This window comes from Myotis lucifugus, unplaced genomic scaffold (genome assembly GCF_000147115.1).
Source record: "Myotis lucifugus unplaced genomic scaffold, Myoluc2.0 scaffold_768, whole genome shotgun sequence".
NCBI lineage: Eukaryota > Metazoa > Chordata > Mammalia > Chiroptera > Vespertilionidae > Myotis > Myotis lucifugus.
In genome coordinates, this window is record NW_005871816.1 from 78,349 (window position 1) to 100,869 (window position 22,521).

The 22,521-nt window shown below is 53.5% G+C and overlaps 1 protein-coding gene across 6 annotated transcripts in view; it reads right to left on the bottom strand.

The window, feature by feature from the left end:
• Window positions 1-3,532: 3,532 nt before the first annotated feature.
• Window positions 3,533-22,521, bottom strand: part of ARIH2 (ariadne RBR E3 ubiquitin protein ligase 2) — a 54,779-nt gene continuing 35,790 nt past the window's right edge. For 3 of the 6 annotated variants that reach the window (XM_023746949.1, XM_014448120.2, XM_014448122.2), the window contains 13 exons: window positions 20,876-20,943; window positions 18,178-18,241; window positions 16,433-16,649; window positions 14,589-14,710; window positions 13,501-13,610; window positions 12,114-12,231; window positions 11,211-11,261; window positions 11,101-11,122; window positions 9,076-9,227; window positions 8,368-8,511; window positions 7,715-7,783; window positions 5,850-5,933; window positions 3,533-5,666 (listed from right to left, as the gene is read on the bottom strand). In XM_023746949.1, coding sequence (XP_023602717.1) covers window positions 5,595-5,666; window positions 5,850-5,933; window positions 7,715-7,783; window positions 8,368-8,511; window positions 9,076-9,227; window positions 11,101-11,122; window positions 11,211-11,261; window positions 12,114-12,231; window positions 13,501-13,610; window positions 14,589-14,710; window positions 16,433-16,649; window positions 18,178-18,241; window positions 20,876-20,943 — 1,293 coding nt within the window. In that variant the 3' untranslated portion in view covers window positions 3,533-5,594. The remainder of the gene's footprint in view (window positions 5,667-5,849; window positions 5,934-7,714; window positions 7,784-8,367; window positions 8,512-9,075; window positions 9,228-11,100; window positions 11,123-11,210; window positions 11,262-12,113; window positions 12,232-13,500; window positions 13,611-14,588; window positions 14,711-16,432; window positions 16,650-18,177; window positions 18,242-20,875; window positions 20,944-22,521) is intronic. The other 3 variants (XM_006106114.3, XM_006106115.3, XM_023746950.1) reach the window with 2 other exon arrangements.

Consider the following 22,521-nt stretch of genomic DNA (forward strand, 5'->3'; position numbering starts at 1 on the left):
CCGGGGGATGCTGCGCCCGCCAGCCCGGAGCCGCCCGCGCCGGCCCGCGTCTCTCTGCGCCCTGGACCCCGGCCCACATCGGCGCGTCTTCTCGGGCTGCGTTAGCGCAGGGCGGGGGGCATGCCCTCCAATTCATGCAAACCAGAGCGGCAGCGCCCACGGGAGCCCAGCGGGAGCCTGTTTCCTGGTTTGGACGCACTTCCCTCCTCCCGTATAAGCAGGGTCCGCATCTCTCGCTCCCGGGTGCGGCGGCCGCCAGCAGGAGGCAGGGCCAGAGGATGACTCAGGGCTGCGCCAGTGTGCGGGCGCCGCGGGGCAGGTGACTGCGCACGTGATGGAATGGGACCCATAGCTTTTGGCGCCAGGGTAGGAGGTCAAGGTCGCCTGGAGGGTGGGGGTTGGGGGAGGGAACGCCTGGGAGGTCCGCTCTGTGGTCGGCCTGGACCTCCCGGGCCTGCAGGAGTCAGGCTCAGGAAGAAGTCCGATGTGCGGGGTCGCATGGGGGAGGGGGGCGGCCCGGGCTGGTCAGAGGGCCTCCCGGGAGGCCTGCACCAGGAAGGTCAGGGCCCAAGGGTAACCCAGGCTGCAGCGGGCGCACGGGAACCCTCCTGCCTCAGAGCCGCACATGGAGGAGGAGGACAGGACTTGGCCATCACTGAGACGCCACCGCCTCTGAGGATATTGCCAGGTCTGGGGCGGAAGGACGGACCATGGCCAGCTGCCTGCCTGGGCATTTTTAAGCTCCCAGCTCTGCAGGGCTGGGTTCTCCTTGGGCAGCGATGCATGTGCCCCAGGGTAACACCCGTGAGGCAGGTCCCACTGGCGGTTTCTCCTCACCCAGCTAAGCCCCACCCTGTCCCTGCATTTTCTGGTCGTCACAATTTTACCAAGGATGTCATGGTTTCCTGGTATCCATGAATGAATACTGAGACCATTTCCTCCTTAGCCTTTTGTTTGTTTTGTTAATCCTCACCGAGGATATTTTTTTCCATTGATTTTTAGAGAGAGTGGAAGGAGGGGCGGAGACAGAAAACATCAATGTGAGAGAGACATCTATTGGCTGCCTCCCACACGAGCCCTGACCAGGGCGGGGATTGAGCCTGCAATCTAGGTATTTGCCCTTGACTGGAATCGAACCCATGATCCTTCAGTCCGCAGGCTGACACTCTAACCACTGAGCCAAACTGACTAGGGCTCTTCTTTAGCCTTTTAAAATCTACAATTAGCCCGGCCAGTGGGGCTCAGTGTTTGAACATCAAACTATGAACCAGGAGGTCAAGGTTTGATTCCCCGGTCATCTCTCGATCCCCAGTGTGGGGGTGTGCAGGAGGCAGCCGATTGATGATTCTCTCTCATCATTGATGTTTCTGTCTCTCTTGCCCTCTCCCTTCCTCTCTGAAATCAATAAAAAATATACTTCCCTGAACTCCTTTTCCAAACTCCATGCCCCTCCCTCTCTATGACCCTCTCCAGTGGAGTTATGCCCATTGCCAGGCACAGCTCCTGCTCTGCTAGCTCATCCCAGGCAGCAGGAAGCAAGCAGCTGAGGGGAGGAAGGGGTGCAGCTTCACCCCCTTTCTGCTCCATCTGTTGGCTGTGGGAATTTCGCAATCGTATCATAAACTACAATTTCTTGGCCTTTTAAAACCGACCACCCCTTTGCTGTCTCAATCTCTCGGCAGGCTCACCTCTCGGGGTGGCAGGCAGGCCCAGGTCACTGTCACATGTGGGCGCTTTGCTCTGTTACAAAAATGGGCCTTCCAGTTTCTGACATGAACATGTGCACTTTCCTCCAGGTGAGCTGTGGCATGTGGGCTGCAGCGAGGACTGACTGGGTGTGTGTTCAGTGCACATTAGTGACTGTCTCCTGGGGACAGGATTGGTTTAACAAGCCAAGATCAATGCTGGGCCCTCAGTGCCCCTAGCAGAGCCAGTCCCTGGGCCATGCTGATTGCTGCAGGAACCCCTGGGCCACGTGGGAAAGTCCTTCCCCTAGGCCAGTGATGGCGAACCTTCTGAGCTCGGCGTGTCAGCAAATTGAAAAACCCTAACTTAACTCTGGTGCTGTGTCACATATAGAAATTTTTTGATATTTGCAACCATAATAAAACAAAGACTTATATTTTTGATATTTATTTTATATATTTAAATGCCATTTAACAAAGAAAAATCAACCAAAAAAGTGAGTTCGAGTGTCACCTCTGACACGCGTGTCATAGGTTCACCATCACTGCCCTAGACTTTGCTATCTTTTTTTTTTTTTTTAAGGGGGAAAGGAACCATATTTTTTTAAAAAAATGTACTTTTATTGATTTCAGAGAGGAAGGGAGAGGGAGAGATCGAAACATCAATGATCAGAATCATTGATTGGCTGCCTCCTCCTGCATGCCCCCAACTGGGGATCGAGCCTGCAACCAGGGCATGTGCCCTTGACCGGAATTGAACCCAGAACCCTTGTCTGCAGGCCGACGCTGCCCACTGAGCCACACCAGCGAGGGCTTCTCTTCCTTTTTTTTTTTTTTCCTGCAAGTTAAAAAGGGGAGGGGGCTTCTCTTCTTTTTTAAGATGGCCGAGGATACGGTGCCAAGGCCATGGTACTCAGCCCCGTGACCTGCAGGAGTGGCCGCTGGCCCTGCTGCCTCAGAGAAAACATTCACCTGTGACCAATTCCCTCCGTGTCCCCTCTGCCCCCCGTCCCCCAGGGCAGAGCCCATGTCTCTCTCAGCCTGTGAGGCTCAAGGGGGAGAACCGCGGAGTTCCGACCGCAGGGTCCAGGGCTGCTCTGGCCTGACCCGTGCATGCCGCCCACAGCTCTGCAGCCTTCACCCCTGAGCTGTCGCCACAAATGGACCCTCATTGGGAACCCATACCTTGTATTTCCTGTCCTCAACCTTTGGCATGACTCCAAATATCTCTAGTTTCTCTCTCGAGTCCTATCTTCATAACCCAGGACCATCTACCAGTGGTTCTCAACCTTCCTAATGCCTCGACCCTTTAATACAGCTCCTCATGTTGTGGTGACCCCCAACCATAAAATTATTTTCGTTGCTACTTCATAACTACAATGTTGCTACTGTTATGAATCGTAAATATCTGATATGCAGGAGGTATTTAGGCGACCCCTGTGAAAGGGTCGTTTGACCCCCAAAGGGGTCGCAACCCACAGGTTGAGAACCGCTGGAACCCAACCCCACCCCGGCCATATTCCGCAGCCCTAAGCTCCCACGTCCGACCGGGAGGGGCCCAGGGCCTCAGCAGGGGCTGTGGGACAAGCCAGGGATCCGTTGTTGTTGTTGTTGTTTTTTGGGGGGGGTTGGCCTGTACGGGATGGAAAGGAGCTCAGCTAGCCCACCTCCTTCCACAGGTGTCCTCTCCCCAGAAGAGGAAGGCGGTCAGGCCACGGGGCCTTCGCAGGCCCGGAGGAGGGGCTGACCAAAAGGCCGCGCATTCGGTGCCGAGGCCGTACCCTGGATGCTCCCTCAGGAGGCTACATGAAGGGTCCTTTGAAGAAAGAAATCTACACACACTTTTATAATCAGAAACTTTCAATTTATTTTGAATAAACTACTCAACTTTGAGCAGATGACATGACCTCAACTTTTTCTTTGAAGAAAACAAAGATATACGGCAAATTCATGAGAACACAGTGCCTTCTTCATCTCCTACCCTCTCGGGGCAGGAAAGCTCCGCCGGGCCTCCCCCGGGCCAGGCCCGCAGGCTGTGGTCGGCACCGAGCCTCCGCAGCGCCAGCGGTTGGGCTGCAGCTGGATCCAGGCGCGGGCACACGGCGGCTGTGCAGTCCACAACATGCAGGGCGCCCAGGATGCGACCGCGGCGAGAGCTGCAGCTCGGCTCCTGGGCCGCGCCGGCGACACAGCAAGACAGGAGGTAAGCAGGACCATCCACGTGCCAGCGCAGCGTTCACACCCCACCAGGCCCCACAGGCTCTCCTGGTTCTGGGAGCGCCCCGTCCAATCCTGGGCTCATTGGCTACACTAGCTGTTCTCCCTCTCCGAACACAGTCCGCCCCTCGCAAGAGAGAACAGGAGCGGACAAAACCAAGCGGAGAGAAAGGGAACCGCGCCCAGCTGTGTGCCCGTGACCCCGAGAGCCAAGCTTCCTGTCTCCAAGAGTAACGCCGTTTACAACCATGGCACCTGGGAAACTGCTGAGGTGGAAATGTTTGAATATCAAAGAATTTCCACCACAATATTTATACGTCTCCCAGGAGGTCAAGGAGGTCGAGCACAGAGCTCTGGCAGCCTCAGCGTGCAGGCACCACGCAGCCACAGAAACCGAGACCAGATTTAACTTTCCGGAGGCCCACAGGACCAGGCTCAGGACACCAGCGAACGAACCACCTGCTCCTTTGGGCTCAGCTGTGCAAGCCCTGGCCCTCTCCCTGGCCAGCCCCTCCTCCTACAGGAGCCGGGACCACAGACTAAGGGCTCTCCTGGTCTCAGACTCTCAGACCCTGGAGGTGGAGCCCTCTGACACCTGAAGTCAGGCGAGGGGAGAGCGCCCAAGCCCCAGAGCTGCGGACACTCCAGGTAACAGGAAAACCACCTGTGCAAACAGGGCCCGGAGCCGGGACGACCGGTGCCCTCGCAAGGGCCACGCTGCCCTCCGACCCGAGGTTCGCCAGAGGAGCGGGCAGGACAGTGCCAGGGACGCTGCGTGAGCACTTGGTCAGTCACCCCCTGAATACTGCCCAAAAGAAGGGACCAGATTAAAGTTATTTTGGGGAACAATCCCCTTTGACAGTGGATCTCTGTCTTTAGGAGGCAAACGGAAACACTGCTCCACTCCTGTCCCTGGTCTGGCGCCACAAGACCGCCATCCATGCTCTGCTGTGGGCTCCGGCTTCAGGAGCCAGACCTGGTGAGCCTCACCTTCAAGAATCAAGATGAGCCCACAGGCAGCACCACCCAGGACGATCAGACGCCCGTGGCCAGCCCTGCCCTGTACTGCCTGCGCCCTGTAGGGTCTGGCAGGGCACCTGACCGAAGGTCTGCAGGAGCAGGCCCGTTGCACAGGCGAATTCAAGTCCCCACCTGCCACCCATGCTCCTCTCTTGGGACCCCAAACACCAAGCGAATCGGGAAGCAGAGGCCACACTGGCCTACAGTGCACATTCAGAGGCCGGTGGTCAGGCAGCACGCTGCGTTCTAAGGACAATAGCTAGAGGGCGAACACTCCAATGCCAATTTATTTTTTTAAAAGGTTCTGTGTAATTCTATGGTTGGATTCCTTTTTCTGTGTTTTTTTTGGTACATTTTTCCAACCTTTGAAAATCACATAAGTTGTAATGAGCTAATACTATTAATAGTCATTCAAAAAAACTTTCCCTCCCTCCCAACAACCGTCCAGGGGGAATTACAAATCCTGAAGAGGCCAATTCAACAGGGCCTCGACCGTAGGAGAAACAAAAAGAAAGATGAAACAGAACAGAAGTGGCTGAGGTGAGTGCCAGGGTCTCTCAGGAGTAGGCCTGGCTGCTGCCTGGGGTCGTGAGAGGCAGAGCCGCAGCATGCAGAACAGCAGCCGGGCGAGCTCCAGCCACCTCTTCCTCCCTCGCGCTCGCCGAGGGCAGCCTAGGTGTCGTGGAAATCCTTCAGCAGGGTCCGCCTCCGCTGCTCTGCTATGTGCATCTGGTTTTCTAAGTCCTGCACCAGGGAAGCAAAATCTGTGCTTGCATGGCCCAGCCCGTGAGAGCCAAAGCCACGGCCACCTGACGGGCTCCAGGAGTCAAAAGCACAGCCCTCCCCGCCTTCTCAGCAGCAGCCCCAGCCCACAAGCAACCCTGTCCCCTCCCTGCATGGCAGGTCCAAGGAGACAGCAGCACCTACCCCCCTGTCATAGCTGTCCGCGCGCTCCACTTTCCAGGACAGGTTTTCGATCTCAGCCTCCAGTTGAGCCTGCTGGTATTCAAACTGTATGGGCAGAGCAGGAGGGTCAGAAGGAGAGGGGCAGGGCCTGCAGACGGGGCAGACGCAGCACCTCAGGCTCACACGAGCAGCAGACAACCCTGAAGCTGTCCTCAAGCGGGCAGTGCTGGTCCCTGTCCCCGGAGCCAGAACCCAATGAAAAGGCTACCTAGCCCTGGCCGGCGTGGCTCAGTGGATAGAGTGCTGGCCTGCAGACTGAAGAGTCCCAGATTCGATTCCGGTCAAGGGCACAGGCCTGGGTTGTGGGCTTGATCCCCAGTGGGGGGTGTGCATGAGGCAGCCAACCAATGATTCTCGTCACTTATGTTTCTCTCTCTCCCGCTCCCTTCCTCTCCAAAATCAATAAAAATATATTTTAAAAAAAGGGCTACCTAAGTACAGACAAATGGCAAGAGCACAGTCCTCCCACCCCAAAAAACAGGCAAGAATTTAAGCCACTGCAGATAATGCTCCCAGCATATAGGGAAACAAATGCTTTAGAAATCGATGAATGGATATTCACAGACATCGTATTCCCCGAATACTCTGTTTTCCTTCAGCCCTTCTGCAGATCAACTCTTAAAATAAATAGTTGAACCAGTTGCCTTAGTAATTGTACATCCAAGCTTTCTGCACACAGATGTTCCTCAACGTCTTATTTATAGTGAAAAACAAACAATGCCCCAAATGATGGAATACCCATATAATGGAAACATGTATGCAACTTTAAAAAAATGGTATTAACCAGGACTGGCTGGTGTGGTTCAGTGGTTGAGCATTGATCTCTGAACCAGGAGGTCACGATTTGATTCTCAGGGCACATGCCCGGGTTGTGGGCTTGATCCCCAGTGTGGGGCATGTGGGAGGCAGCCGATCCATGATTCTCTCTCATCATTGATGTTTCTATCTCCCTCTCCCCTCCTCTCTGAAATCAATAAAAATACCTTTTTTAAAAAAAATGGTATTAACCAGCCTGGTAAATAATGACAGCTGCAACAATGAACTGCTGTAACAGTAAAATGCTCTATAAATAACGTTAATTTCAAAAGGGAGAAAACACTGACATGTGGTCATGTCTTTCTGGTGGGACTACAGGTGCGTCTGGACAACAGGTGTGAATTCCTTTACAATGACTTGGGGAGCGGGAAGTTCATGGCTAAGAGAAAGGGTGAAACGAAGACTGATCTCCTCCCACAGCACGGGCACTGGCCTCTCAAGTGGCACAGACCCTCCGGCAGCTCCCTGTGCCCTGCTGGCACTCAGGGGCCGGGACACAGACCCTCCGGCAGCTCCCTGTGCACTGCTGGCACTCAGGGGCCAGGACACAGCCCCTCCGGCAGCTCCCTGTGCCCTGCTGGCACTCAGGGGCCAGGACACAGACACTCCGGCAGCCCCCTGTGCACTGCTGGCACTCAGGGGCCAGGACACAGACACTCCGGCAGCTCCCTGTGCACTGCTGGCACTCAGGGGCCAGGACACAGACACTCCGGCAGCTCCCTGTGCCCTGCTGGCACTCAGGGGCCAGGACACAGACACTCCGGCAGCCCCCTGTGCACTGCTGGCACTCAGGGGCCAGGACACAGACACTCCGGCAGCCCCCTGTGCACTGCTGGCACTCAGGGGCCAGGACACAGAATGCCAGCTAGTGAGGAGATGGGGCTTACTCTGGAGATGCCTAGAAGAGAAATACCATTGGAAGATGGACTTTGTTTTAATGTTGGCCTCCCAATGCCCAGGGCACCTCTGGCGCTAGGAGGGCGGAGTGGAGAGGGGCCGCTTCGCCTTACCAGTTTCTTCCTGGGTCCAGACTCCATGTAGTACGCATACGGGTACGTGTACTGCAGGGTGTAGCGACACTGCAATGGGGAGAAGAGAGGGACCTGTGTCTCTGGTGCTAGCCCACATGCACCTCAGCGGCTCTCACAATTCTCTCCCCACCATGCACATTAGCCTGGCTCCACAGGTATGGGCCTGAAAGAAATGCGACCAAGCCAAATAAAGGATGAAGTGGGGACAACATGGAAAAAAGGAAACAAAAGTGGCCACAGAACACCCACAGTTCCTTTTCCAAACTGGGATTTATTTACCAGCAGCTGCCTCAATGGCTCTTCCCTCTTGAGTCGGACCTCAGAGTCCACACATCTATCTCAATAACTGTCCAAAGACAAGCTCTTATTTTCCTGAGTGACGCATGGATGGGACAAAAGAAGAAAAGGGCTCTAGTCTCCCCGCAGCTCCTTCCTGCAGGCAGAGCAGTGCTCCTCTTCTGGGACCCCCTGGACGTCCAGCAGAGACTGGGCCTCAGTGGGCACAGCACGGACGGCCGCCCGTGAGCAGGAGTATGCGGGCTGCACAGGGTGCTGACGCCCCAGCCCCCTCAGTGTCTCCCACCAGGAGGTCTGGGTCTAACAGGGGATCAGAAGAGGGAGGTGGCACAGACCTTGGCCAAGAGCTTGGCAGCGTTCTGCAGGTACTGCCAGTCGATCCATGTCCCCAGGTTGTTCATGACCCGCTCCTGGATCTTCTCGTGGATCCGCTGGTACGTCTGTGCCTCCAGCTGCAGGCTCTTGTTGTGGTTTTCCCACTGCAGGGAGGAGGGAGGAGGAAGCTGGAGCCCGGGGACGGCAGAGCCCACACAGGAGTTCAGAATCGACACCCGGGCTGCAAGGGCCCAGCCACAGCCTCGTCTCGCTCACGGGGTCTGGGACCTTGAGGGCGACCGAGGGGGAGTGTCCAGAGCAACGGTCCGCCTGCCAGACCACTGTCCCCCTTTGGGGCAGTAGGGCTCCAGCCCTGAGGACCAGCAGGCACTCACTGGTTCACTGTGCTCGGCAACCAAACGTGCCACGCTGTGTGGGCTGCTGAAGGGCCTCCCCGGGAGGAACTGCCCCCGCAATCTGACCACTCAGATGGCTCTGATGGCCCTACTGTCCTTCAGTCCAGCACCCACACAAGTCAGCACCACGTCCGTCCTTGTCGGCCACGGCCGCCCCGTGGAGCCCGAGAGCCACATCTATGGAGGCATCACCCAGGGCCACGCAGGAGCCCACCTGACCTCTGTGTGCACGTGGCTCTGGGCCCAGTCCCTGGGAGGCCCCCCAGCAGGCCAGCCGCAGAGCCCCCTCCGGGAGAGCTGAGGAGAGCCTACCCTCTCGAAGTAGAACAGGTACTTCTTGAGGGCCTCCCTGGCCTGGGCCTGCTGGCTCTGGTTGACGATGTCGGGGTTTTCCTTGTACCGGCTGCACTCGTAGTATTCGCTGCCGTGGGTCTTCCAATCCCCTAGGCACATCCAGCAGAAGTCTGCACAGAAGAGAGAGGCATCTCACCCCCAGGCAAGCCCCAGGCCTCCAAAGGCAAAGCAGTGGGGACAGACAGATTGTGCTTTGTCACCTGATCATAACTTCCCAAGGCTGCCTCCTTCCCGGAGGAATGTGGGCCTGTCTCCCCGACTCCCACTGTCCCCGTAGCCTGCCCTTGCCGATCTAAACAACAGTTCCTGAGTGTATATGCTTTGTGCCTTTTTAACCCGATGCAGGCAGGTGCTGACTGTACAAGACCACTGGTCTGATAAAGCACAGTACAGCGAACACAGTCAAGAATATCACCTATGTATGGGGCCAGGCAGGAGCAACACGATCACGGTCAAGTACGTAACTGTCTAACCACCATGCGGCACACTTGGGACGAACGTAAACTAATTGGAAAGTAAGGTTCTTAAAGCATAAAACACTGCCGGTCTGCTGTGTCCGCTCCACTGTGACAAACAAACTGGCAGGAACTTGTCCCACTGAGGCTCATTCACAGCGCACACACCTGCCACCTCCCACTCTTACATCTGTCCTAGAAGACTCTGTCCCTGAAGCTGGGAATAAGGGCTTTACCCTTTCTTCTTCTTCTTCTTCTTTTTTTTTTTTTTAAATATATTTTATTGATTTTTTACAGAGAGGAAGGGAGGAGAATGACAGAGAGTTAGAAACATCGATGAGAGAGAAACATCGATTCAGCTGCCTCTTGCACACTCCCTACTGGGGATGTGCCCACAACCAAGGTACATGCCCTTGACCGGAATTGAACCTGGGACCCTTCAGTCCGCAGGCGGATGCTCTATCCACTGAGCCAAACCGGTCAGGGCACCCTTTCTTCTTTTTTAAAAAGCACATTTCTATAAAACCTACAGCTACTCAGCAGTTCATGCTCAGAATTATGGCTCTGCTTCCGCAGGGAAAGCAAAGAGCGAAAACTAAACATCCCTTATGGACGCTGTACATCCCAACGACGACTGTGGTCCAGGAAAGAGGCCCGCGGCTGGCTGCTAGGGGCCCAGGACAGAGACCTGACAGCGGGGAGCCCTGTTTCCCAGGATCACTACCAGGAGTTGGCTGGCTTCCCAAAAGGTGCTCCTGTAAAATTTAGGAAAGCTGAAGTCAAACCCAGACCAGAGGCCATCCACTCCCTTCTCTTGGTCGCCCTCATCGGACAGAGGCAATATTGCTCTCCTCCACCAGCTGCGTTGTGCTTGCTGCTGTTTTAAATCCTGTCTGCACTGCAGAGTCCCTGTTCCCTTCTCACTCCGTGCCACGTCCACTCTGATTACAGGGAGCTCCTGGGAAAACACAGGACGCGCACGCGACAGGCCCTCAGAAGAGGAACCGCAGCACGTCCGCACCGTGTGGAGACCTACGTCCACACAGGTCCTCCTCGATCTGGCGGGAAGGAAAGCAAAACCAACAGGTCCTACCTAAGCTCCTCCTGAGAGAGGGGGAGGCCTGAAAGGCCAAGTCAAACGCCCGCTGGGGACATTATGAACCTCACGGGACATCGATGATCTCACCACCTCCAGGAGCACCATCCGTCAGGCAGCACAGATAAGCCCGTGCTACTTACCTGCCTTGGCAAAAACAAAAAGAACACGTAACATCTTCTTCTTGGGAGCCTGAGGGTTCACGAGGGTCTAAGAGTCACCCCCAACTTGACTTCTGACTACATGTGGCGCCGGGATGGCAGTGGGATTACAGAGGGTCCAGAAGGTAGTGCGTAAATATGATGATGTAAGTGACGCAGGCTGCCCTGTGTCCTGTCACAACACCACACAAGCGCGCCCGACACAAGCAATGGAGACCGTGCACAGGAAACAGCCTGTGCCCTGGGCCTGCACGCCAAGCCCGGGACTCACCGTGTTTACACTTGGAGCATTGCTGTCGGAGGGAAACAGAAGAGAGCGTGTTAAAGGCCCGCTGACCAAGGCTCTGTGTCACATAGGCAAAGGGCAGGGCTTCCGCTCACCATGTGATTGCAGCCTCCGTTCTTCTCGATGCAGATGTTGCACTTGGGACACTGAGGAGACAGAAGGGCGCCGTTAGGCTCACGCACCACCAGGTTGGGGCTAAGACAATTACACAGAGCTCCTGGCACCTGTGCCCAGTGACTCATGGTGCGAGCACTGCGGGAGGAGCATCTCACTTAAATGTGCCGGGTCGCTGAGGCTGGAACAGCAATCCAAGGAAACGAGGTCAGCAAGTTTGACTCTGAAACACTCCAAGCACCAGCTGAGCCCCACTACGCCTGCCGCCCCGTCCCTGCCAGGGGCCGCTCGGCGAGCAGCGGAGTCAGCGGAAAGCCTGCGCCGGAGAGGAGTGCGCTAGAGCGGGCCGAGTCCTGGCAGCTTGCCCGGACTCCTGCTTCTGAAGAGGGTGAGGAAGCAGACTCTGAAGCTGCTCGCTCACACTGAGCGGCGCCAGCAGCCCCCGGACACGCTGCGGAGACCGGCGGGCGCTGTGCCACGCAGCAGCCTGTCCCACCATGTCCTGGCCACAGCCGTGTCTGTGCGCGCGTGAACCTCGAGCCTGGGGTGCCGGGGCACCCGGGCTCCAGGGCGGTGGCCATCTTCCCCCAGGGAAGGTGCAGAACAAGCACGGCAGGCCTGGGCTTGCAGCGAGTCCTGCTGTGTATGGGGTGTGGCTGTCACACTCCTCCCTCCCGGGGGTCTGAAAGCCGGGAGGCCTTCAAGAAAGACCTCGTTTCCCCCTAATTAGTTCCGTAACTTCCCCAGGCATTTCAGCTTTGGACTCAAATAAACGCACCCACCAATGTACACTATGATAAACCGCTGCCACCGCTGCCAAGTCTGCACAAGGCCGGGCAGCACCGAGGAGGGCAGAGCCACGACAGGGAAGACACGCTCCTTACGTCTTTCGTGTGAGCACTAATGTAGTTGGCCGTCTCAGAGTCGTCTGCACACTTGGTGAGCCATTTCCGGATCGTGGCGCAGTCTGTGGGGGCGTGATACATCTGACGACACTTGAAACTTAAAACCAGAAAAGAAAAACACTCAAATAATCGTTAGGTCAGGTTTTTAATTTTCCTTCTGTCCAAGCCAACAGATCCTGCTGAACAGCTTTTCAGAGGGAAAGTCACCTATCAAGGCCTTTCAGACCTTTACCTGCTCGAGATTATACTGAAATATTGTGTCCACTTCTCTCCAGTCTCAGTCCTTCCAAGATATACTCTCAATAAACCCAAATGACAGTTTCTGTTCTCAGTGTCTTGTGTGGTGTCCACCCTTCCTACTAGGATGTCGAGTTCAGAATTCGCCTCTCAGCAGGCACGGTGAGGTGCTCTGAGGACGACACCTCAGCTCAGACACCAAGCTGGGCGAGACCCACTTCTGGGAGCTTTGGCTCACCTTCCAGCCACATGTGCACACAGGAGGCACAATGCCCGAGCTGTACAGGCTGCAGCGGCGCGATACCCCGACAGTGCAGGCAGCTCAGCCAGAGCACACGTCCTCAGGCCGGGCCCCAGCCACCACAGCGTGAGGGACAGGACAGGCGCAGGCGGACGGCCTCACACGTGCCCCAGGAGAGTTCCCGTGCAGGACACGGAGGCGGAGAGCAGCCACCTCAGGGGCTCTTACCCACTGGCGAGCCACAGGCTCCCTCCACGACGTCTTAGAGGCAGGCCCACGCGCACACGCCACATTTCCCATGCAGTGTCCCTGAAGCCCCGCCCTCCGTGAGGCTCCCCAGGAGGTGAAATTAGGGGCACAGACCTGGACCTAAGTGATGACTCTTGTCAATACCCTGCACCTCAACTTCCTCACCCAACAAGGATGACAGCAGTGCTACCCACACACTGCGGGGAGCATGAAGGCACGCGGTCAGGACAGTGCCTAAACCTTCAGGACATTTTGCTATTCCCATCATATTTACTGAATGGAGTAAACCCCAAGGAGATGTAAACCACGTTTATGAATTACAGAGAAAGATGAAAACGTTGAATATGTAAATAGTAATATGTAAATTATCTGTGCAGGTAGAGAGATAAAATCTCTGGGTCACAAGTCTTAGGAGCATAAACCATAGCACATTCTCCAAGAATCTGTGCCACCGTTTTGTCTGCAGACGGAGCATTAGCCAACATAACATGGAACATGAGGTGCCCCCCCAGAGCGGAGCCGCTCTCCTGGTTCAAAGGCCCCGTCTGGCCCCGCTCCCCTCCCCCGCCCCCGCCGCAGAGGGGTGCTCTGAAGAGGCAGCAGGAGCCCAGGCTGCTCAGCACCCACACCCGCTCTTACCAGAAGACCTCGCTGCACCGACTGCACTGGACGCGGCGAGCTCGGGGCTCTTGTACCTGGATGACCATGGGGCAGTCGGCACCGGGGCACAGCTGGAGCTGGTAATGACTCTGTGTGCACATCCAGGAGAAACATGAGGCCACCCCCGGTCGCTGCCTCCAAATTAGAACCCCCCCCCCCCGCCCCCGCCCGCCCCAGCACTCTAACACCTTCTGTTCTTCCAGCTGATGACTTACATGCAGGGGTATAGGAATTCACGGTGAATGTCGTGAAGGCCAGACATTAGGCAGATACTGAAGACCTCTGAATGTTTAGTTAAACTAGGTAGCAACTCACTACAATAGTCTAAAATTAGGTTACAAAATGGAACACACAATTGTATCCTTGAGATGAAAATGCAAAGGGACCAGGGCTGGAAGGAACACAGCCTGATCCACTGTGCCTGGCTCTGAGAAGCTCAGCAGCCCTCAGGCATTGACTGAAGGCAGCAAACAGCACACGGAGCCAGGCCTTCTGTGTATCTGCAGCTTGTGCATGAGAAGACCAGACCGTCAATCAACCAATAAGCTTAGGCATAAAAAAAATGAAACTATGTCACATGAAACCAGCGAGCATGAACTGGTAGCCCAATAGAGGGCAAGGACTCTAAGACTGGCCATGCTGGAGTCATGGACAAGTTTTCCAACTGCACAAGAAGCAATTCCCCTTCTCTGGGCTGGATCACCCAGTGACCCAAAAGGAACAGCAACTCCTGAGATATGCCTGACGAGTGCTGACACCTGGGCATGCAATGGCTTGTTGAAGCAAAGTGTATAAGGTGACCGCAGTATAAGAAAAACCACGCTGAGAGAGGCACAACGATGGGGAGAAGGTTACACAGCGAGGCCGTAACAGACCTGGGATTCACACAACTGCCTGACTCCAGGGTCTACCATTCTAGTGGTTTCCTGACATTTTTAAAGCCATGGAACTCTTTCTTCAAATGGCAGCACCTAATGGCAGCCTTGTCTATAAAGCAACCCTAGTGAGCACCTGGTGGGAAGCAGGCCCAGGAAAGCAGAGGGCGCATCCACAGGGGCAGGTCATACCTCCACATAGTCCCTGAAGAGGTAGCGCCTGTATTTGTCTCTTAGTTCTTCGTTGGGCAATAATGGAAATACAAAGTCCTCTGGTGTTCGAAGTGGGCAGTCCTGAGCCATGCAAGAGACTCCTGTTGAACAAAGACCAGCTGATTGACAACTATTGTAGGAATCACCACTTGTCTATATATATAAAACCCTAATATGCAAATAGACTGAACGTAGGAACAACTAAACCACCAGTCGCTATGACGTGCGCTGACCACCCCGGGCACATGTGGAACATGGTGGGTGTTGGCCGCGGCGGGATGGTGGAGCAGGTGAGCGGGGGCGCCAGACCAAGGTGGGGCACCAGTCGCTGTCATTGGGGCGAGCCTCTGGTGGTTACTGAAAATTCTTTGCTCCTGTGTGCTGCGGTCCCACCTGGCGCTCATACCTGATGCCAGCGCCTGGCGCTGGCCCTGATAGCTCGGTGCTGTCAGCGGGTGCGAGCAGTGGCTGCCAGCCCCAATCACCCCTCAGGTTTTCCTACTGCCCCCTGCTCCTGAGGGGTGATCGGGGCTGGCAGCCGCCTCTCGCACCTGCTGCCGGTGCCGGTGCCGGAGCCACCACTTGCACCCACTGCTGGTGCTGGCCCGGCTTATACCTCCAGCCGGCGGTGATCGTTCAGTGCTGTCAGCGGGTGCGAGCAGCGGCTGCTGGCCCTGATCGCCCCTGAGGGCTTCTCCACCTCCCCCTGCTCCTGGGAGGCGATGGGGGCAGCAGCTGTCGCTAGCACCTGCTGACAGTGCTGTCCCCAATTGCTCCATGCCATCAGTGGGTGCGAGCAGGGTTGGCGCTGTCAGCGCATGGGAGCGGGGCTGCCAGTAGACAGGGGACCGGGGGCCATGGCGGGTGGGGCGAGACCCGCCCCTGTGCCCACTGCAGCCTCTCGGCCCACAGTTCCTTTCAAGGTGCATGAATCTGTGCACTGGGCCCCTAATAATAATATATTTGCCCACTGAGTTCAACCACAAATTCAGTTCCACATAGGAAACCCTTGAAGCAACAGAACATACTCAAAGAAAGAAACTGATATATGTGCACAGTGATGTAACTAAAATATTATTCCAAATTACATATACATCACAAATGGCACCATTACAATTTTCGTTTAAAAAACCCTATATGGTTCCTAACAACTGAGTTCTGTAATGTGTAATATTATGTACAAGTGCTTATCACCAACACGAGGTTCTGCAGACACAATTAATGGGATGCCAATTTTGTTTCAATATCATCAGGTTATAGTATAACAAATACTCCTGTCACCAACCATCCATGCACTCTGTGCTGTTACCTAAATAGCAGCGAACCCTCTGGATGTCTGAGCTGTGGCTGCCACTTGGGGAATCAGGAGGGCAGGCTGGCAGCTTAAGGGACAGTGCTTCCAGAAGCGCTCCCAAGAGGCGGCCCTGCACTCACACCAACGTTTAACATGACCAAACAACAGCCTTACTTGTCTCATGTTGCTCAGGACGGGAACACTTTGCCACTGTTCAGACGGATGTGTCTGGAAAGCAATGGTTCTGACAGTGACGTCAGTCATCAGTCAGGCTTAAAAGAAGACACACAGTCGCCTGACCAGCGTGGCTCAGTGGTTGAGCCACGAACCAGGAGGTCACAGTTCGATTCCCAGTCAGGGCACATGCCTGGGTTGCAGGCTCAATCCCCAGTAGGGGGCGTGCAGGAGGCAGCTGATGGATGATTCTCTCTCATCACTGATGTTTCTATCTCTCTCTCTCTCTCCCTTCCTCTCTGAAATCAATAAAAACATTCTGTTTTAAAAAAAGATACACAGTTGACCTGAGTACCTGAAAGGGCCGAGTCAGAGATAAACAGTTGAGGCCAGTCTTGTAGAAGCTCGAGAGCAGACTCACCCACACCCACGCCGTCTCTGACAAGCACTGAGCAGTGCTGCTCCCAGCAGCTGCGGCAAAACTGGTGCTGACAGGCCAGAGAGAGGAGGTGCTCCTTCCGCACGAACTGCATGCACACCGCGCAGTGGTGAGGGGGGTGGGCTGCGGGGACCTGGAGAGAGGCAAAGGCGTGTGAGTCCAAGAGGAACCTGCCTTCAGTTCCCGGGGCCACAGGGTGCTGTGCCGCCAGGTGAGGGGAGGCGATCCTGACCCTGCAGCACGGGTCAGAGCTCAGCTGCAATGTGTGGGCTCTGGGAGTCCAAGAGCTCGGAGCAGCAAGCACCCCCAGGAAGGCTTCCTGAGGGAGGCAGCACCTGAGCTGGGCTTGGAGCACCACTAGGACTCAGTGAAGCAGAGACGTTAGAATGACAGCTGGCAGCAGTCTAATGACGCCAGGCTGAAAAGCTCAGGGTTTCAGAGCTGTCAAGGCCCTCAGAGGTCATTCAATCCACCTCTTTGAACGGCTACGGGGTTTCTTTTGTGAAGTGCCCGTTCAGCAGAGCCCAGCGCTGCCCCTCAGCAAGTGCTACAACCCAGTCACCAAGGCTCTGAGGTTGCGTACAGCTTCTCATGGCCGCACTGCAGCTCTGCTTATCAGACAGTCGGCTTGTTTCCTCGGTTGGCATGCCCCAAATACAAAACGTTATTGCTTCTTCCAAGTTACAACTCATCCTTCACACACGGAAGAGATGTCACATGCAATTAATTTACAAGGATGACGAAGACTCCTACTCGGCAAGAAACTCTTCTAGGAGGTGGGCAAACAGCTCTAAAGCCGGGTTCCAGGATCGATGCATGTGACACAAACTGGCAGACACAGACAATCTGGGGTCCCGTGGCCAACACTACAACCCACGGAAAAGCCACTACGAGCTTATCTTAGGTTCCTGTTAGTTCCCTGGAAATACAAAACACGATTTGAGAAAAAGGACTGTGTTCCCATGCTGATCCAGTCTGTGCCTGGGCGTTTTCTAAGTAAGAGGCTGCAGAAGTTATGTGGTGATCTGAGCTCCAAATCTCTCTCCTAAGGGCTCTTTCAACACGGCCCTCATTCATTTGACACATTTGCTGAACTTGTAGACTCACAGGAAATGGCTAGGTACTGCAGGATGTAGGATATGGTTTCTATCCTCAGAGCACGTACAGTGAGGTAGGGGGAAAGATGACTGAATCACTACCACATACATGTGAAGGTTTAAAGATATAAGCAGAGGGTTTGCAGTGAGTGATCACAGAAGACAGGCTTTGTGAGAGACAGCTTGGATTTGGGTGTTTAAAAGTGAGTTTCACTCCCACAAAGATGGGGACAGGGTCTGAGCATTCCAGGCCAGGGAGGGCACGCAGAGGCAGAGGCAGAGGCAGAGGCGTGCGGTGAGCTGGAAGCCCCGGCCCCAGGGGGATGGAGTGCAGGCTGTGTAAGTGCAGAGATGAGAGGGGCTGGAGAGGCCCTGCAGCGGCAATGCTTTACTCCTCAGCTACGAGGAAACTGTTCACACTGGAACGGAAAGGGAGACGGGAGCCCAGCGGGAGCAGTGTGGAGGCCTGTGACACTATGAACCACCAGGAGGCCCTCAGGAGCCCCGTGAGCCACAGCGAGGCCCCGTGCACGGGGAGGTCTTCCTCAAGGAGGACACACTCACATGTTTCGATGGACTGGGCTGAACTCGAGCCTCAACAAGCAGCTGAGCAGAGTTAGACTTGTATCTACAAAACAGAAGGCAGAAGTGAAGGGAATCAGAAACGGAAGGCAAACATGTTTACCTCTGAATAAAAACCAACACGTGTTGCAGTTGCACTACAATGTCTTTGTCTCTAATTACCGCCTCACAGAACCAAGCTTCCTTTTGCCTTCGTGCAAATACTTTTTCAATTTTTTTTGAGCTCTCAATTGTATGAGAATAATAACCCTGCCTCCAAGGCACTGAACTGTAAGAAAAATACTCATGAAGGATCGTTTCTGGTTTAAATTCCGTTCTGGAAATAAAGGTAAAAATCTCTTTATTGACATCAGAATAGGGAAGGAGATCTTGAGACAAAGAAAATGCACAGCATAAAGGAAAACTGAAAAATTCTGTGACATTTAAGAACTTTGGTTCATCAGGAGGAACCATCAAGTAAAAAGCCGAGATATAAACTGGAAGATCATTCAATGCCTATCCTGGCAAAGGACTGATATTCAGAATAAAGAAACCAAAAACTCCTGAAAGTCCACCTGTCCTCGGTGTCTTGGTAATGTGCCTCAATGAGCCTGGGCTTTGTGTAGCACTTTTATTGCCACATGATAATTGTTCTTATTTCTAACTGTAGTTATGCCAAACCACATTCCAGATACAAGATACAAAAGACAAAATAACAATAAAAATGGGCAAAGAGAGAACAGGCATTTCACAGAAGAGGAAGCACAAATGACCATTAAACATGAGAAAAGATGCTCAACCTCCTTAACAATCAGGAAAATTGAAATTAAAAACCATTAGATGCCATGTACACCCACCAGATTGTAAAACGTTAAACGTGGCAGTATCAGGAGCTCCTCTATCACTGTGGGCATGTACACGGTATGATCACTTGGGAAACACAGTGGCATTGATTAGTAAAGTTTTAGAAACACACACCCAATAGACCAGTAATGCACTCCTGTTCTGAACCCTACAAAAATCATGTTACACTGGGAGTCACGGACAAGTTTTCAAAGCTGCATTACTTGTAACAGCAAAAAACCCCAACCAAACACAAAAACAACCCTCACCAATGGTTTTCTGAAAGGATTCCTAGGATGTCATAAAATGCAACCTTGTTTGTAATTTTAAAACTTAAAAACACTTACAGCGTGATTATATGTCTGTAGAGTTCTAAAAACATAGTAAAGTAAAATACACATAATTTAAGAAAAAATAAGAAAATGATCAATACCAAACTGAAGATACGAGTGCCTGGAGCGGAAGGAAGGGCGTGGCCAGGCAGGCGTGGCCGCCGAGGCCGCCCTCCCAGTGAAGGCCAGAGGGCTTCTCACTCGGTGAGCACTCAGAAGAGTGTTTGCTTTATTCTCCTCTAATGCCTACACACAGCACATACGCATGTGCGTGCGCACACATTCACACACACCAATTTCCGAAAAAGCACTATTTCATCATAAAAATTTAACCCCTTCTGGAGTGAGGTATGGCATAAATACATTTAGAAATAAGAACAATCATCATGTGGCAATAAAAGTGCTACCCAAAGCCCAGGAAAACACATTACCAAGACAGGAACCTGCGCAGGGAAGGTTATGTCTCAGACATGTGTCGTCCTCACCCACCTTCCCGTTTTCACTCCTACTCCTCACGCTGGAATTGTTGGTGTCTTTAGCCACCCACCTCTCCATCCCAAATGACGCTCAGGAGTGTGGACAGTGAGAGGCCCACGGAACCTATGTGGCCCCAGAGTCCGGGCAGTGACAGGGCGCAGACCTGGCAGCTCATCGGCCTCTCGCTGAGCCTGCTCTGGCATGAGCAGTGAGAGTGCAGTGAGCGAATGAACTCGGCTGGTGTGGCCACCCAGCTGCCCAGCCTGAGGAAGGAAAGGCATGACCTTGCTCTGCATTTACAGGGGGTCGCACCGCGAGAGAACTGCCCGGGTGTGGAAGGGCAGGGCCTGAAGACACTTTATCTCTAGGACGCTGGATGCTGCTGCTACTGATTGAAGGTAGAGCTGGGGGCATCTGCCAAACCTCCTACAATTCACAGAACAGTCTCCCCACAACCAAGAGTTATGTAGCCCAAATGTCAATAGTGCTGAGGATAGAGACCCTGAGCTAGACAGAAGCCCTGGCCTCTAAGGGGGGGGGGGGAGGGGCGCTAGGAAATGTCTCCAGGGGACCAGGGGGGAGAAACCCCTCCTCCTCACAACTTCCAGTGTCTTGAGACTCCAAATCTGGAGGTGGGTGGTAAATGGACCAATTACCTTTGCTCAAGCTAATATGTGATATGCGATGGTGCATTCCTAACTTGATGTATCCAAAAGAAATAACCAGAGATGTTGGCAAGTGTTATCTAGAAGGGCACTGACTACAAATTAATTAACAAGGGCACACAAAATCTGAACGTCATTGTCCAACAACAGGGGTTTGAACAAAGTATGAAACATCTGTATGATCAGATACTGTGCCAGCAAATTAACCAGAAAGATATATGGGAAAATGTTCAACATATATTGAGAGAAAAAATACATACAATATGATCCAGTGTTTTTAAAATATAAGGATATACTCCAAAATGCAAATAATATCACCACTGGGTGGGCGGGCAGAGAGAGCAGCTATGGGTGATGCCACCTCTCCTCCCCCGAACAGCTTACCTGTCCAATATCTCTGCAACTTGCCAGTGGAAATTAACTAATATAAGTTTAGCAACTGAATGAGACACCTAGAAAGAAGAAAGAAAAAGTCAAATGATGGCTGTCGTTTCTTTCCGAGAGCGCCACACTTTGAGAAGCGCACACATCCTGTCTACAGCAGGCGCAGGCTAGATTTTAAATTCTTCTTCTTGGGGCTCTGCTTTGTCTTTTCAGTTCAGACTCTTATGATCCCAGTGATCTCCTGGATCTCTTTAATTTTTCTATCTTTGTTTTCATTAATGATCCTAAGAAATTAGTTTAAATTGCAACTTAAGCCAAACCACCCTGTATACAGTAAATAACTCTTCAGCATCCAATTTGAGCAAAACAGCGCTGGGCTCCCTAACATGACGCATGTTCCCTCAAGTGCGGTAGGAGGCCACACCTGGGAAGTGCACCTCTTGATACACCTGTTACCTGCAGAAAATCTCCAGGCTTGGAATTCTCGTATAAACCCAGCAAAACAAAACAAAACAAAACAAACGCAAAATGCCATTTGAAATCTCCAAGTGCCTGCCAGCCAGCGAGCCCGAATTGCAAAGACAATTTACAAGTCTGTGGCAGGAGCCTGCACTCCTTTTAACGCAGTGCTTGTGGCCACCACAGGGCCCCAGAAGGGGCTTTGAGCTAGCTCCTCTACTTCAGTGAATTTTTCTGAGGAAATGATAGGGTCTATGTGAACCCTAGTGTTTTTATAGGAGTAAAAAAATAAAAATGATCTAAATGCCTAACAAGAAGGAAATGTGTGACAGATTCACGCAATGGACTACTATGTAGTCATTGGAAAGGATGCTGCAGAAGTAAGTGTGTTGACATGGAAAGTTCACTTTTTCTTTTTATTGATTTCATCGAGGAAAGGAGAGAGAAATATCAATGATGAGAGAGAATCAGATAGGCTGCCTCCTGCACGCCCCCTACCTGGGATAGAGCCGGCAACCCCAATTGTGATCTCCCTGTTCATAGGTCAATGCTCAACCACGGAGCCATATCAACTGAGCAAGAAGTTCATATTTTAATATTATGCTAAAGAAGCCAGTAGTAAGAGAGCATGGATGTTATAACGTATGTTATAGCCACCATATCTTGTTATTTGGGGAAGTTATAAGCTAGTTATAAAACAGGCCACCTTGAGTGTCAGGACGGGGGAGGCGGGGGGCACAGAAGGTGAAGATGTGTCTGGATGCCTGGGGCAGGCTTTCTAGAGAGAACACCGCGCAGCATGGCCGTCTACTGGATCCAGGAGGGAGGAGGAGCACACTCGGCTGAGGAGCCAGGAGGACACTGGCCTCTAAGGGGGGGTCTAGGAAATGTCTCCAGGGGACCAGGGGGTTGAAACCGCTCCTCCTCACAACTTCCAGTGTCGAGACACTGGCGTTCCCCTCCTGGACGGTTGAAAAGAGGATCCGAGGATCCGTAAGGCAGAGCTCAAGCCACTCCTGGAAGAAGACAGGTGCACCCGACCCACAGGGCACGTTCCAGTGCGCAATCCGTGGCAAAGGCTGTGCAGCGAGTGACGGCCTGCCGCCCTAAAGCCCAGGCACGTCTGGAGAAAACCAAGGACTCAGGGCAGCTTGCTTCACGAAGGGGAGGGGACCCCACCTCCCTCC